The sequence below is a fragment of the Callithrix jacchus genome, chromosome 15 (assembly GCF_049354715.1).
Source record: "Callithrix jacchus isolate 240 chromosome 15, calJac240_pri, whole genome shotgun sequence".
In the NCBI taxonomy this organism is placed as follows: Eukaryota; Metazoa; Chordata; class Mammalia; order Primates; family Cebidae; genus Callithrix; species Callithrix jacchus.
The window spans coordinates 14217109-14233672 of record NC_133516.1 but is presented as its reverse complement, the minus strand read 5'-3'; the positions used below and the strand labels follow the sequence as shown (position 1 = coordinate 14233672).

Below are 16564 nucleotides of genomic sequence, written 5' to 3'. Positions count from 1 at the left end.
TCTCCCAAAAGTTGCAGATGCCAAATGTGCTTCCATCCCATTGGCTAGAACTTAGTTCCTTATGCGGACTTTACTGCAAAGCAGGCTGGGAAATGTAGTCTTTATTTTCAGCAACCATATTTTTGTATTAGTTCATTTTCACAGTGCTGTGAAGACATACCTGAGACTGGGTAATTTATAAAAGAAGGAGTTTTAACTGACTCACAGTTCCATATGGCTGGTGAAGCCTTGGGGAACTTACAATTATGGCAGAAGGCAAAGCAGCAGCAAGTACCTTCTTCACAAGGTGGCAGGAGAGAGGCGTGAGTGCAGGGGAAGCTGCCACTTACAAACTATTGGATCTCATGAGAATTCCCTCACAGAACAGCATGGGGGAAGCCACTGGCATGATCCAATCACCGCCCGCCAGGTCCCTCTCTGACAAGTGGGGATTACAATTTGAAATGAGATTTTGGTGGGGATACAGAGCCCAACCATATCACATATATTCAGGTAAAAACCAGGTGTTTTTGAGACTTAGGAATTCTTTTAAAATAAAAAAAGCGAGTGTTTTAATACTATGAAGAAGATGAAGAGGAATGGATATTTGAGGTAACTCACAGCCCCTGCCACAGCTCCTAGACTGTTTCTCCTTTAATTTTCTTAATATTTTGCCAATGTGAAAAATTGAAAGTAACTTCATCCTTCTTTGAACTTCAACATCACTATATTTGTACCTTTATTACAGCACTCATCTTAATGTGCCTTACATGCTAAATTATGTATGAGGATTAGATAACTCCTTATACAGTATATAGAAGACAATAGTATTTTTAAATTGGTTGGTGCCAATTTTAAGTGGTCAAAGTTAAAGCATAGTGCAGGAAAATTACATTTTTAAAAAGTGGATTAATTTACTCTGTTCAATGCTTAATTAATCGTAGGCACATACATTATTTGTAGAATAAACTTAATAGTCATAGTGGACACATATTATTTGTTGGAAGCTTTATTGAGAAGCACCTACAGTTTTTATTCATTATGTGTGTGTTTCAGCTTTCATTGTTAGGAAAGGAAAACACTCTAAGATGGTAGGAATTTAATTCTAATTTACTTCACTTATTTTGTTTTATTTCAGTATGGCTTTACTCCGTGAAATGGAAGAAGGACTACAGAAAGCTGTAACAGACCATACAATAAAAGCCATTGTGATTTGTGGAGCAGAGGGCAAATTTTCTGCAGGTAACTAAGATCTAACCCTCTCCCACTGTCTCTGGAATCCAGCCACAGACTGAGATCAATATTGCATTAGCTGTGCCTGTGTGGGTAATGGATATGAGAGACTTGAGTGAATATGAGAAACATTGTGGAGAAAGGGACAGAATTACAAGAGAGACCCAGAGAAGACTTTGGGCTTAGTCTCTTTTATAGTGGCTTGGACTTTTAGAGTATATTTAGTCCCAGACTTGATGGCTATTATACCTGCTGGTATATACCTGCTGATATATACCTGCATTGCTTGTATCTCCACCATCTATGGGCTTGGGCAAATCTCTTTAAATTCCTGAACCTCAATTTCTCTATCTATAAAGTAGGAACAGTAATAGCTAATTTAAGGGTTTTTGTGACATTAAATGAGAAAAAAATATCTGAAGTCCTCTACTGCAGTACCTACACACAGAAGATTTAATTCATACGGAGTCTTATAATAGAATTTATTTTTCTTCTGATAGTCACCCATCTCCGTGACCATGGCCCTGCTTTATTGGGTTATTGTGTGAAGATGCAAAATTATTGATAACATATGGCAAAAGTATTCTGAAATAGTGATTTATTCAATGGTATATATAGCATCTTTTCCTTAATGAACATATTATGCCCTTTGACAAAAGTCACATGGATATGGGGGCCTATTCAACCTTACTGTAGCCAGAGAAATTTAATGTGTGTTAATGGTAGCCTGAAAAGACACAGATGTTAGAATCATGGCAATAGATATAAAAATATGAATCATTATAATATTACCATTTATCTTGCCTGTTATGTGCCAGTACCATGTAGGTTGATTAATTAATAATAAAAATAATAGTATTTTTAAACACATATTTTAATTTTCAGTTCTACATCCTCATTTACTGGTGAGAAGAGATTTTAAGCCTGGGAGAGATGAATATAATGTCCCAGTTATTAGCTGGCTTAAGGAGTTATTAAATGGCTTGCTCACTGTTTGGAAACAAGGTTTGTCACCCAAGATGATGATGATGACGCATAGAAAGAGTGACCAGAATGATAAAGAACCTGATATTTCTTTGTAAGAAAGAAGGTAGATGAGAGAATGTAATTTGAGTTCAGAGGCAGAAAAAAATATTCTTCTAAAAAAGTATTAGAGATTATGAAACTTGACTTAATGTGTGGACATAGAGCAGTGCACCCCAAAATGGGGGAGAAAGTACATCTTCTGAAATACATCTGTAACATTTACAAAAATTGACTAGATACTGAATTTTAAAATCTGGTCTAAATAAATTTCATTGAGAATATATCTGGCTGGGCATGGTGGGTGGCTCACGCCTGTAATCCAAACACTTTGGAGGTCAAGGCAGGTGGATCACCTGAGGTTGGGAGTTCAAGACCAGCCTGCCTAACATGGTGAAACCCTGTCTTTAACAACAACAACAACAACTATATATATATATATATATATATATATATATATATATAGAGAGAGAGAGAGAGAGAGAGAGAGAGAGAGAGAGAGAGAAAGAGAGAATATATCATCTGACAGCAATTCAATTAAGCTGAAAATCCATAACAAAAATATAACTAGTAATTCTCATGTGTTTGGAAGTTAAATTAATTTCCAATATCCTCTGAGTAAAAACAGAAATAATGGAATTAGAAAAAATTTAGAACTGAATGGCAGTGAAAACATAATATAAAACTTGAGGGATGCAGCTAAAGTAAACTTATCAGGAAATTTATAGCTTTAGAAATACATATTAGAAAAGAAAAAAGCTTTTCTAATGTAATGAGTTTTGTATTTATATAAAGGAACTGACATAACAAACTAACAGTAAAATACACCCTAATCAAGTAGAAGAAAGGAAATAATAAAGAGGAGAAATTAATGAAATAGAAAACATTTGAATCAAGAGGAACAACAGTGTTAGTTTTTTGAGATTAATACAACTGACAAACTCAGGAGAGATTGAAAGAGAAGATAAGGCACAAACAATGCATATAAGGAATGATGAAAGGGATATCACTGCAGATACCGTTAACCAGCCCTTAAGAAAGATAATGGCCCTTTTGCTGATGCAAGAGCCTGGTGCTGTGGAGGGAAAGGTATTGGCAAGAGCTGCGGTGCCATGTAGCCTGGGGCTGACCCATCTGCCTGCCCATCCATGCAGAGCCTACTGGAGCTGCAGTTATGTCTGGGGACAAGATGATTTTTGATCCTACTATGAGCAAGAAGAAAAGAAGAAGCCTCTTATGTTAGGTGAAGAAGAGGATACCCAAACAGAGGAAACTCAGCCTTCAGAAACAAAAGTCTGGAGCCAGAGCCAACTGAGGACAAAGATTTAGAAGCTGACAAATTGGACAGTAGGAAAAAAGATGCTTCTGATGATCTAGATGACTTGAACTTCTTTAATCAAAAGAAAAAGAAGAAAAAAGCAAAAAAGATATTTGATACTGATTGAAGCTGGAGAAGGTGTAAAGGATCCTAAGATTGAAAGTGATGCTCAGGAACCAGCTGAACCAGAGGATGACCTTGACATTATTCTTGGCAATAAAAAGAAGAAAATGAACAATGTCAAGTTCCCAGATGAGGATGAAATACTAGAGAAAGATGAAGCTCTAGAAGATGAAGACAGCAAAAAAGATGATGGTATCTCATTGAATAATCAGACCAGCCCTGCTTGGGCAGGCTCAGAAAGCTGCTGAATCACATGTTCAACATCACGAGGGAAAAGAATCCAGATATGCTTGCTGGGGAGAAAAAGAAAAAATTCATCATGAAACTTCCACAGGTCGCCCAAGTAGGAACCAAGAAAACTTCTTTACAGATACCTGTAAACTATGACATCATCAGTACAAACATCTCCTTGCATTTTTGTTGGCTGAATTGGGTACAAGTGGTTCTATAGATGATAATAACCAACTTGTAATAAAAGATTCCAGCAGAAATAGAAAATGTGTTAAGAAGATATATCAAGGAATATGTAACTTATCACACATGCCGATCACTGGACACAATCCTGCAGAAGGACACGTGATTCTTATTTCCTACAGTGTGAAACTTGTCATTCTAGATGTTCTGTTGCCAGTATCAAAACTGGCTTCCAGGCTATCATGGGCAAGTGAGCACAGCTCGGTGCTAAAGCTAACTAATTTGGTAATCACTGATTTAGCAAAATGGGTTGTGGAGATGTGGCTGGACAGGTTTGCCTGTCCAGAGTGGATATACCATTCTATTAAAAACAAGATTAAAAAGCTGCCAAGTTCTTTGGCTAGTGGTTGGTTGGTCTGAAATTTTTGTAAGATGCTGATGCTCAAGTTATTGACATACTTATCGCTTACTTTAACAAGTGTCAGAGAAATATGATATGGGGTAAGGAGGTGCTTTTTAAAAATCATTCAGACTTCTGTAAAATGCAAGATAAAGTTATTAGTGAAAAAAGATAATGAAGATATTATGAACATGTAAAAAATACAGCTTCCCAAAATTAACTCAAGAAGAAATAGAAAACCCAAATAGTTCTGTAATCGTTAAAGAAATTCCATCAGTAATCAAAAATCTCACCAAGTAAATACTTGACCCAGAAGACTGTTGACAAGGTCTACTGTAAAGTCAAGGAAAATATTCCAATTTTACATAAACATTTTAGAGAATCAAAAAAGTGGGAACACTTTCTATATTAGTTTCCTAGAGCACCATAACAAATTGCCACAAACTAAGTGGCTTGAAACACTATTCTCTCATAGCTCTGATTAAGAAATCTATTCTCTCATAGCTCTGGAGGCTAGAAGTTTGTGATTAAGATATCAGGAGAATCATTCTTCCTCTATTTTCTTTAGGGAATAATCCTTTCTTGCCTCTTCTAGCTTCTTATGGTTGTTAGCAATCCTTGGCCTATGGATGCATCACTATAATCTCACTTTAGTCATATGGCTTTCTATACCCTATGTCTATGTCTAAATTTTCCTGATCTTCTATAGGCCCACCCTAACCCAGCATAACCTCATCTTAATTTGGTAACATCTGCAAAGACCTTATTTCCAGATGTCACATTCACAGCTTCTGGGTAAACGCTATTCAGTTCAATACCCTTCCAACTCATTATTTTGAGGCAGCATACCCTTCATACTGACACCTGGCAAGGACAGTATGGAAAAGAAAAATTATAGGCTTCATTTATAAATGTGGATATAAAAATCTTAGTGTAAATTGAGACTACAAAGCAATTAGGTAACAAATTATAACAGAACAAAACTTCATATATCAATATTAACCTTGAACATAAATAACCTAAATGCTCCACTTAAAGATCTAGACAGGCAAATTGGATTAAAAAAAAACAACAACAACAAATCTAACCATTTGCTGCCGACAAGTGACACCCTTTGGTAAAGACATCCACAAACTCAAAGGAGTGGAAAAAGATACATCATGCAAACAGAAAACAAAAATGACCTGTAGTAGCTATACTTACATCAGCTAAAGCAGATTTTAAATCAACAGTTAAAAAAAAAAGACAAAGAATTTATTATATAATGCTAAAGGATTCAATACAAGAAGAATACATAACTGTCTTAAATATATATGCATCCCAAACTGGACAACCCAGATTTATAAAACAAATACTATTCAACATAAGAAAAGAGATAGACAGCAATGCGATAATAGGGGAGGACTTCAAAACCCCATGGACAGCACTAGACAGATGATTAAGGCAGAAAATCCATGAAATTATGGACTTAAGCTAGACTTTAGACCAAATGGACCTAATAGGCATTTGTACAACATTCTACCCAACAACTGAAAAATGTACATTTTTCTCATCTCTGCATGGGACATTCTATTCATGGAACATTCTCCAAAATAAATTATATGCTTGGCCATAAATCAAATCACATCAAATCCAAAAAATCTAAATGAAGTATCTTTTCATACTATAGTGGTATAAAAGTAGAAATCAATACCAAGAGGAACTCTCAAAACTCTATAAAGACATGGGGACTAAACAACTTGCTCCTGAATGTTCATTAGATAAATGAGAGAACCAAGGCAGAGATATTTTAAAAATTGAAATGAATTTAAATAGAGACACAACATACCCAAACCTTTGGAATATAACAAAAGCAGTGCTAAGAGGAAAGTTTATGGTATTAAATTCTTACATCAACCATATAGAAAGATCTTAAAGTTACATCCTAATGTTGCACCTCAAGGAACTAGAAAAACAAGAACAAACCAAACCCAAAGCTAGCAGAAGAAAAGAAATAACAAAGATCTGAGCAGAACTAAATGAGGTTGAGATAGATAGATAGATAGATAGATAGATAGATAGATAGATAGATAGATAGATAGATAGATAGATAGGATTAGGGATCATCATGCTGGAAGGGAGGCAGGACTAGATTGCGGGTCTGACTTAGATGGACAGAGCAGTGTATGGAGGCTCACATCGTGACTTTTAGAATGACTACAGGAATAAACCAGGAATCCCAAGAGGACCCACAAACCCTCTGAAGGAAGCAGACTGCTCCTGCTGGACACAGGAGACACCCCAAATACTGTGAGTGCCCAAACTGCAGAAATGGGAAGGGGAGATCCTCCACCCCCAAACACACACCCACACTGGGGAAACTGAAGGTCTAGTTTGTGGAAGAAGATTATGACCTTACGTGGACCTGAGTCAATTTAGAGAGCAGAGTGAAATACAGGGGTTGAGGAAGCAGCGGGAAAGGACCTAGGAGCTTGCTGGATCCCCAAGCAGGACATTCCTGCCTAGCATCACAGAGACCCTTTGAAGTCTCCAGCTGAACTTTGTAACAATTTGAACCAGTCAAGAAGCCTCCTGGCCAGAACGTTGTGGGGGGCTGGTGTGAATCCACAGGCAGGGGAAGAATTAAAGCCCTTTTTTTACACAGCTGGGAGGTGGTCAGCCTGGGGCATGTTCTTAGCCCTGCTTGCCCATTGCCTGGAAACAGACTCGGTGCTGTTAGGTGGGGCATGGTGGGAGTGAGATAAGCCCTTTGGATTGTGTGGGAGCTGGGTAAGGCCTAAGACTGCCAACTTTCCCCTACTTCCCTGACAACCTGCATGTCTCAGCAGAGGCAGCCATAATCTTCCTAGGTACCTGACTCCAGCGAGAACCTCACCCCCAACCCCCACAGCAGCCACAGGAAGACCCGCTCAAGTAGAGTCTCAGCTCAGACAAGCCTAACTCTGCCCCCACCTGATGGTCCTTCCCTACCACCCTGGTAGCTGAAGACAAAGGGCATATACTCTTGGGAGTCCTAGGGCCCCACCCACCAACGATTCCTTTCGATACTACCACAGCTGATGTTCTCTGGAAAGCACCACCTTCTGGCAGGAGGCCAGCCAGCACAAAAATAGAGCATCAAACCACCAAAGCTAAGAGCCCTCACAGAGTCCATTTCACTCCCCTCCCCCTGCCACCTCCACTAGAACAGGTGCTGGTATCCATGGCTGAGGGATACCCACAGACAGTTCACATCACAGGACTCTGTGCAGACACCTCTGGTACCAGCCCAGAGCCTGGTAGACTTGCTGGGTGATTAGACCCAGAAGAGCGATAACAACCTCTAAAGCTCAGCCCTCAGGAACCACATCCATAGCAAAAAGGAGAGAGTACTGCAACAAGGGAACACCCCATGGGACAAAGAATCTGAACAATATCCTTCAGCCTTAGACCTTCTTTCTGACAGAGCCTACCCAAATGAGAAGGAACCAGAAGACCAACTCCGGTAATATGACAAAACAAGGCTCTTTAACACACCCCAAAAATCACACCAGCTCACCAGTAATGGATCCAAACTAAGAAGAAATCCCTGATTTACCTGAAAAAGAATTCAGGAGGTTAGTTATTACACTAATCAGGGAGGCACCAGAGAAAGATGAAGCCCAATGCAAGGAAATCCAAAAAAAATGATACAAGTGAAGGGAGAAATATTCAAGGGAATAGCTAGCATAAAAAATAACCAATAAAAATTCAGGAAATATTGGATGTACTTATAAAAATGCAAAATGCTCTAAAAAGTCTCAGCAATAGAACTGAACAAATAGAAGAAAGAAATTCAGAGCTCCAAGACAATATCTTCAAATTAATCCAATCCAATCAGATAAAGAAAAAGGAATAAGAAAATATGAACAAAGCCTCCAATAAGTCTGGGATTATGTTAAACAACTAAACCTAAGAATAATCGGTGTCCTAGAGGAAGAACAGATATCTAGAAATCTGGAAAATATATTTCAGGGAATAATTGAGGAAAATTTCTCTGGCCTTGTTAGAAACGTAGACATCCAAATACCAGAAGCACAAAACACTGGGGAAATTCATCCCAAAGGTTATCACCTAAGCACACTGTCATCAGGTTATCTAAAGTTAAGATGAAGGAAAGAACCTTAAGATCTGTGAGACAAAGCACCAGGTATCCTATAAAGGACAACCTATCATATTAACAGCAGGTTTCTCAGCAGAAACCCTACATGCCAGAAGGGGTTGGGGCTATATCTTCAGCTCCCTCAAACAAAACAATTATCGGCCAAGAATTTTGTATCCAGCAAAACTAAGCATCATATATGAAGGAAAGATACACTCTTTTTTAGACAAACAAATGCTGAGAGAATTTGCCACTACCAAGCCGCCACTATAAGAACTGCTAAAAAGAGCCCTAAATCTTGAAACAAATCCAGGAAACACATTAAAAACAGAACCTCTTTAAAGCATAAATTACACGGGACCTATAAAACAAAAATACAAGTTCAAAAGCAAAACAACAAAAAAAACACAAAGACCAAGATACGCAGGTGACAAATAGCACAGTGAATGCAACGGTACCTCACATTTCAATGCTAACACTGAATGTAAATGGCCTAAATACTCACTTAAGATATACAGAACTGCAGAATGGATAAGAATTCACCAACCAACTATCTGCTGCCTTCAGGAGACTCACATACCTTAAAGTAAGGGGATGGAAAAAGGCATTTCATGCAAATAGATACCCAAAACAAGCAGGGGGAGCTATTCTTATATCAGACAAAATAAATTTTAAAGCAACAGCAGTTAAGAAAGACAAAGAGGGACATAATATAATGGTAAAAGGCCTTGTCCAACAGGAAAATGCCACAATGCTAAACATGTGTGCACCTAACACTGGAGCTATTACATTTATAAAACACTATTAGACCTAAGAAATGATATAGACAGCAACACAATAATAATGGGGGACTTCAATATTCCACTGAGCACTAGACAGGTCATCAAGACAGAAAGTCAACAAAGAATGGGTTCAAAGTATACATTGGAACAAATGGACTTGGCAGATATATACAGAAAATTTAATCCAACAACCGCAGAATACATATTCTATCAACAGTACATGGAACTTTCTCCAAGATAGATCATATGATAGGCCACAAAACAAGCCTCAATAAATTTAAGAAAATTGAAATTATATCAAGCACTCTCTCAGACCACAGTGGAGTAAAACTGGAAATCAACTCAAAAAGGAACGTTCAAAACCATGCAAATTCATGGAAATTAAATAACCTGCTCCTGAATGACCACTGTGTCAAAAACGAAATCAAGATGGAAATTAAATTCTTTGAACTGAATGACAATAATAACACAACCTATCAAAACCTCTGGGGTACAGCAAAGGTAGTGCTAAGAGAAAAGTTTATAGCCCTAAATGCCTACATCAAAAAGACTGAAAGAGCACAAACAGACATACTAAGGTCACACCTCAAAGAACTAGAGAAACAAGAAAAACCAAACCCAAACCCAGCAGAAGAAAAGATATAACCAAGATCAGAGCAGAACTACATGAAGTTGAAACAAACAACAGCAACAACAAAAAGATAAATGAAACAAAAAGCGGGTCCTTTTAAAAGATAAATAAAATTGATAGACAATTAGCAAGATTAACCAAGAAAAGAAGAGAGAAAATCCAAATAATCCCATTAAGAAATGAAACAGGAGATATTACAATTGACACCACTGAAATACAAAAGATCATTCAAGGCTACTATGAATACCTTTATGCACGTAAACTAGAAAACCTAGAAGAGATGGATAAATTTCTGAAAAAATGCAACCCTTCTAGCTTAAATCAAGAAGAATTAGATACCCTGAACAGATTAATAACAGCAGTGAGATTGAAATGGTAATTTAAAAATTACCAACAAAGAAAAAGTCCAGGACCAGATGGATTCACAGCAGAATTCTACCAGAGGTTCAAAGAAGAATTGGTACCAATCATTTCTCTTTATTTCTCCTTGAAAAAAATAAAAAAGGGATACATGTGCAGAATGTGCAGGTTTGTTACATAGGTATACATGTGCCATGGTAGTTTGCTGCACCTATCAACCCATCCTCTAAGTTCCCTCTCTTCACTCCCCCTACCACCCCTCAACAGGTCCTGATGTGTGTTGTTCCCCTCTTTGTGCCCATGTGTTCTCAGTGTTCAACTCCTGCTTGTGAGTGAGAGCATGTGGTGTTTGGTTTTCTGTTCCTCTGTTAGTTTGCTAAGGATGATAGCTTCTAGCTTCATACATGGCCCTGCAGAGGACATTATCTCATTCCTTTTTATGGCTACATAGTATTCCATGGTGTATATGTACCACATTTTCTATATCTAGCCTATCAGTGATGGACATTTGGGTTGGTTCCATGTATTTGCTATCATAAATAGTGATGCAGTAAACATACGTGTACATGTGTCTTTATAGTAGAATTATTTATATTCCTTTGAGTATATACCCAGTAATGGGATTGCTGGATCAAATGGTATTTCTGGCTCTAGATCCTTGAGGAATTGTCATACTGTCTTCCACAATGGTTGAACTCATTTACATTCCACCAACAGTGTAAAAGCATTCCTATTTCTCCACAGCCTCGTCAGCATCTATTGTTCCCTGACTTTTTAGTGATTGCTATTCTGCATGCCGTGAGATGGTACCTCGTTGTGGTTTTGATTTGCATTTCTCTGACAATCAGTGATGATGGACTTTTTTCATGTTTGTTGGCCATGTAAATGTCTTCTTTTGAAAAATGTCTGTTCATATCCTTTGCCCACTTTTTGATGGAGCTGTGTTTTTTCTTGTAAATATGTTTAAGTTCCTTATAAAGTCTGGATATTAGACCTTTGTCCAATGGGTAGATTGCAAAAATTTTCTCCTATTCTTTAGGTTGCCTGTTCATTCTGATGATAGTTTCTTTTGCTGTGTAGAAGCTCTTTAGTTTAATTAGATCCTGTTTGTCAATTTTGGCTTTTGTTGCAATTGCTTTTGGCATTTTTGTCATGAAGTCTTTCCCCATGCCTATGTCCTGAATGGTTTTGCCTAGGTTTTCTCTAGAGACTTAATGGTTTTGGGTTTTACACTTAAGTGTGTAATCCATCCTGAGTTAATTTTTATATAAGGTGTAAGCAAGGGGTCCAGTTTCAGTTTTCTGCCTATGGTTAGCCAGATTTCCCAGCATAATTTACTGAATAGGAGATCCTTTCCCTAATGCTTGTTTTTGTCAGGTTTGTTGAAGATCAGATGGTTGTAGATATGTAATGTTATTTCTGAAATCTCTGTTCTGCTCCACTGATTTATATTTTTGTTTTGGTACCAGTACCATGCTGTTTTGGTTACTGTAACCTTGTAGTATAGTTTAAAATCAGGTAGCATAATGCCTCCAGCTTTGTTCTTTTTTATTAGGATTGTCATAGCTATATGGTATCTTCTTTGATTCCATAAAATTTAAAAAAGTTTTTTCTAAATCTGTGAAAAATGTCAATGGTAGTTTGATAGGAATAGCATTGAATCTGTAAATTACATTGGGCAGTATGGCCATTTTTATGATATTGACATAAACAGAACCAAAGGAAAAAGTCACATGATTATCTCAATAGATGCAGAAAAGGCCTTTGATAAAATTCAACATGACTTCATGTTAAAAACTCTCAATAAACTAGGTGTTGATTGAACATATCTCAAAACAATAAGAGCTTTTTATGACAAACCCAGAGTCAATATCATTTTGAATGGGCAAAAGCTGGAAGCATTCCCTTTGAAAACCAGTACAAGACAAGGATGTTCTCTCTCACCACTCCTATTCAACACAGTATTGGAAGTTCTGGCCAGCACAATCAGGCCCAGAAAAAGAAAAAAGGGTATTTGAATAGGAAAAGAGGATGTCAAGTTGTCTCTGTTTGCAGATGACATAATTTTATATTTAGAAAATCCCATCATCTCAGCCCAAAAACTTACTGAACTGTTAAGCAACTTCAGCAAAATCTCAGGATCCAAAATTAATGTGCAAAAATCCCAAGCATTTCTTTACACAAACAGTAGGCAAGCAAAGAGCCAAATCATAAATGAACTCCCATTCACAATTGCTACAAAGAGAATAAAATACCTAGGAATACAAAGTATGTATTCCTAGACAGCTAACAAAGGATGTGAAGGGATACCAACAAAGGGATACCAACCACTGCTCAAGGAAATAAGAGAGGACACAAACAAATGGAAAAACATTCCGTCCTCATGGTACCAGTCCTTTTGACACTATTCCACAAGAAGGAAAAAGAAGGAATCTCCCCAATTCATTCTATGAAGCCAGCATCACCCTAATACCAAAACCAGGAAAGTATATAACCAAAAAAGAAAACTGTAGACTGATATCCTTTAGCATATTTTAACATATATGCTAAAATCCTTAACAAAATTCCTTCCTAACTAAATTCAACAACATATCAAAAAGATAATCCACCATGATCAACTGGATTTCATACCAGGGATGCAGAGATGGTTTAACATGCACAAATCAATAAATGTGATACACCACATAAACAGAATTAGAAACAAAAATAATGTGATCATCTCCATAGAGGCAGAAAATGCATCTACAAAATCCATCATTCCATTATGATTAAAACTCAGCAAAATCAACATACAAGGGACATAACTCAATGTAATAAAAGCCATCTATGACAGACCCACAGACACCATAATAATGAATGGCGAAAAGTTGAAAGCTTTCCCTCTGAGAAATGAAACAAAACAAGGATGGCCGCTCTCACCACTCCTCTTCAACATAGTACTGGTAGTCCTACCCAGAGCATTAAGACAGGAAAGAGAAATAAAGGGCATCCAAATCTGTAAAGAGGAAGTCAAACTTTTACTGTTTGCTGACGATATGATTGTTTACCTTGAAAATTCTAAAGACTCCTTTTGAAAGTTCCTAGAACTGATAAAAGAATTCAGCAGTTTCTTGATGCAAGATTAATGTACACAAATCAGTAGCTCTTCTATACATCAACAATGACCAAGCAGAGAATCAAATCAAGAACTAATCCCCTTTTAAAAGTGCTGCAAAAAAAATTTTTTTTTAAATAGGAATTTACCTAACCAAAGAGGTGAAAGACCTCTATAAAGAAAACTACAAAACATTGCTGAAAGAAATCATAGATGACACAAACAAATGAAAACACATCCCATGCTCAAGGATGGGTAGAATCAATATTGTGGAAATGACCATGCTGCCAAAAGCAAAACACAAATTCCGTGCAACCCCCATCAAAATACCACGATCATTCTTCACAGAATTAGAAAAACAATTCTAAAATTCATAGGGAACCAAAAAGAGCCCACATAGCCAAAGCAAGACTAAGCAAAAAGAACAAATCTGGAGGCATCACACTGCTTGATTTCAAACTATACGTAAGGCCACAGTCACCAAAACAACATGGTATTGACATAAAAATAGGCACATAGACCAATGGAACAGAATAGAGAACCCCAAAATAAACCCATATACTTACAGCCAACTGATCTTTGACAAGGCAAACAAAAACAAAGTGGGGAAAGGACACCCTTTTCAACAAATGGTGCTAGGATAATTGGCTAGCCACGTGTAGGAGAATGAAACTGGAATCTCATCTCTCACCTTATACAAAAATCAATTCAAGATGGATTAAGGACTTAAATATAGAACCTGAAACTATAAAAATTCTAGAAGATAACATCGGAAGAACCCTTCTAGATATTGGCTCAGGCAAGGATTTCATAACCAAGAATCCAAAAGCAAATGCAATAAAAACAGATAAACAAAAGAACTTTTTCACAGCTAAAGAACAGTCAGCAGAGTAAACAGACAACCCACAGAGTGGAAGAAAATCTTCACAATCTGTACATCTGACAATGGACTAATACCCAGAGTCTGCAATGAACTCAAACTAATCAACAAGAAAAAATCCCATCAAAAAGTGGGCCAAGGACATGAATAGACAATTCTCAGAAAATATGCAAATGGTCAAAAAATATATGAAAAGATACTCAACATCACTAATAATCAGGGAAATGCAAATAGAAACCACAATTCAATACCACCTTACTTCTGCAAGAATGGCCAAAATCAAAAAATCAAAAAGCAGTAGATGTTGGCATGGATGCGGTGAAAAGGGAACACATCTACATTGCTAGTGGGACTGTAAACTAGTATAACCACTATGGAAAACAGTGTAGAGATTCCTTAAAGAACAAAAGTATAACTACCATTTGATCCAGCAATCCCACTACTTGGTATCTATGCAGAGGAAAAAAAGTCATTATACAGAAAAGATATTTGCACACACATGTTTATAGTAGGACAATTTGCAGTTGCAAAACTGTGGAGCCAACCCAAATGCCCATCAATCAACGAGTGGATAAAGACACTGTGGTATATTTATATGATGGAATACTACTCAGCCATAAAAAAGAATGAATTAACGGCATTTGCAGTGACCTGGATGAAACTGGAGGCTATGATTCTAAGTGAAACAACTTAGGAATGGAAAAATCAAACATCATATGTTCTTATTGATATGTGGGAGCTCAGCTATGAGGACACAAAGGCATAAGAATGATACAATGGACTTTGGGGATTTGGTGGGGAAGGGTAGGAGTGTGGGGCAAGGGATCAAACCCTACAGATATGGAGTTCCGTTGCAGCCAGGAGTACAGCCGTGGTTGTTTTCTGTGAGTTGCTGTCATTGCCACTTGGCAATGCAGGTCTTTGTGAAGACTCTGACCGGCAAGACCATCACCCTTGAGGTCGAGCCCAGTGACACCATTGAGAAAGTCAAGGCAAATATCCAGGACAAGGAAGGCATCCCTCCTGACCAACAGAGGTTGATTTTTTCTGGGAAACAGCTGGAAGATGGACACCAAAGAGGAGCTGGTATTATTCCTTCTGAAACTAATCCAAAAAGAGGGAATCCTTCCCAAATCATTTTATGAGACCAACATCATCCTAATACCAAACCCGGCAGAGACTCAGCAAGAAAAGAAAACTTCAGGCCAATATCCATGATGAACATAGATGCAAAAGTCTTCAATAAAATACTGGCAATTTCAACAGCACATCAAAAAGCTTATCCACCATGATCAAGTAGGCTTCATCCCAGAGCTGCAAGGCTGTTTCAACATACGCAAGTCTATAAACGTAATTCACCACATAAACAGAACCAAAGACAAAAATCACGATTATCTAAATTGATGCATAGAAGGCCTTTGATAGAACTCAACAGCCCTTTATGCTAAAGACTCTCAATAAACCAAGTATCAATGGAACGTATCTCAAAATAATAAAAGCTATTTATGACAAACCAACAGCCAATATGATACTGAATGGGCAAAAACTGGAAGCATTCCCTTTGAAATCTGGCACTAGACAAGGATGCCCTCTCTCACCACTCCTATTCAATATAGTATTGGAAGTTCTAGCCAGAGCAATCAGGCAAGAAAAAGAAATAAAGGGTATTCAATTAGGAAAGGAGGAAGTCAAATTATATCTATTTGCAAATGACATGATTGTATATCTAGAAGACCCCATCATCTCAGCCCAAAATCTCCTGAAGCTGATAAGCAACTTCAGCAAAGTCTCAGGATACAAAACCAATGTGCAAAAGTCACAGGCATTCCTCTACACCAATAATAGACTTAAAGAGAGCCAAATTAAGAACGAACTGCCATTCACAGTTGCTACAAAGAGAATAAAATACCTAGGAATACAACTAACAAGGAACGTAAAGGACCTCTTGAAGGAGAACTACAAACCACTGCTCAATGAAATAAGAGTGGACACAAACAGATGAAGAAACATTCCAGGTTCATGGTTAGGAAGAATCAATATCGTGAAAATGGCCATACTGCCCAAAGTAATTTACAGAGTCAACGCTATCCCCATCAAGCTACCAATGACCTTCTTCATAGAACTGGAAAAAACCACCATGAACTTCATATGGAACGAAAAGAGAGCCTGCATAGCCAAGTCAATTCTAAGCAAAAAGAACAAAGCGG

The 16564-nt window shown here is 37.5% G+C and overlaps 1 protein-coding gene across 2 annotated transcripts in view; it reads left to right on the top strand.

The window, feature by feature from the left end:
- EHHADH (enoyl-CoA hydratase and 3-hydroxyacyl CoA dehydrogenase) overlaps positions 1 to 16564 on the top strand; it is a 101706-nt gene that overhangs the window by 27998 nt on the left and 57144 nt on the right. For both annotated transcript variants that reach the window (XM_035274668.3, XM_002758137.6), the window contains exon 2: positions 1118 to 1221. In XM_035274668.3, coding sequence (XP_035130559.2) covers positions 1119 to 1221 — 103 coding nt within the window. In that variant the 5' untranslated portion in view covers position 1118. The remainder of the gene's footprint in view (positions 1 to 1117; positions 1222 to 16564) is intronic.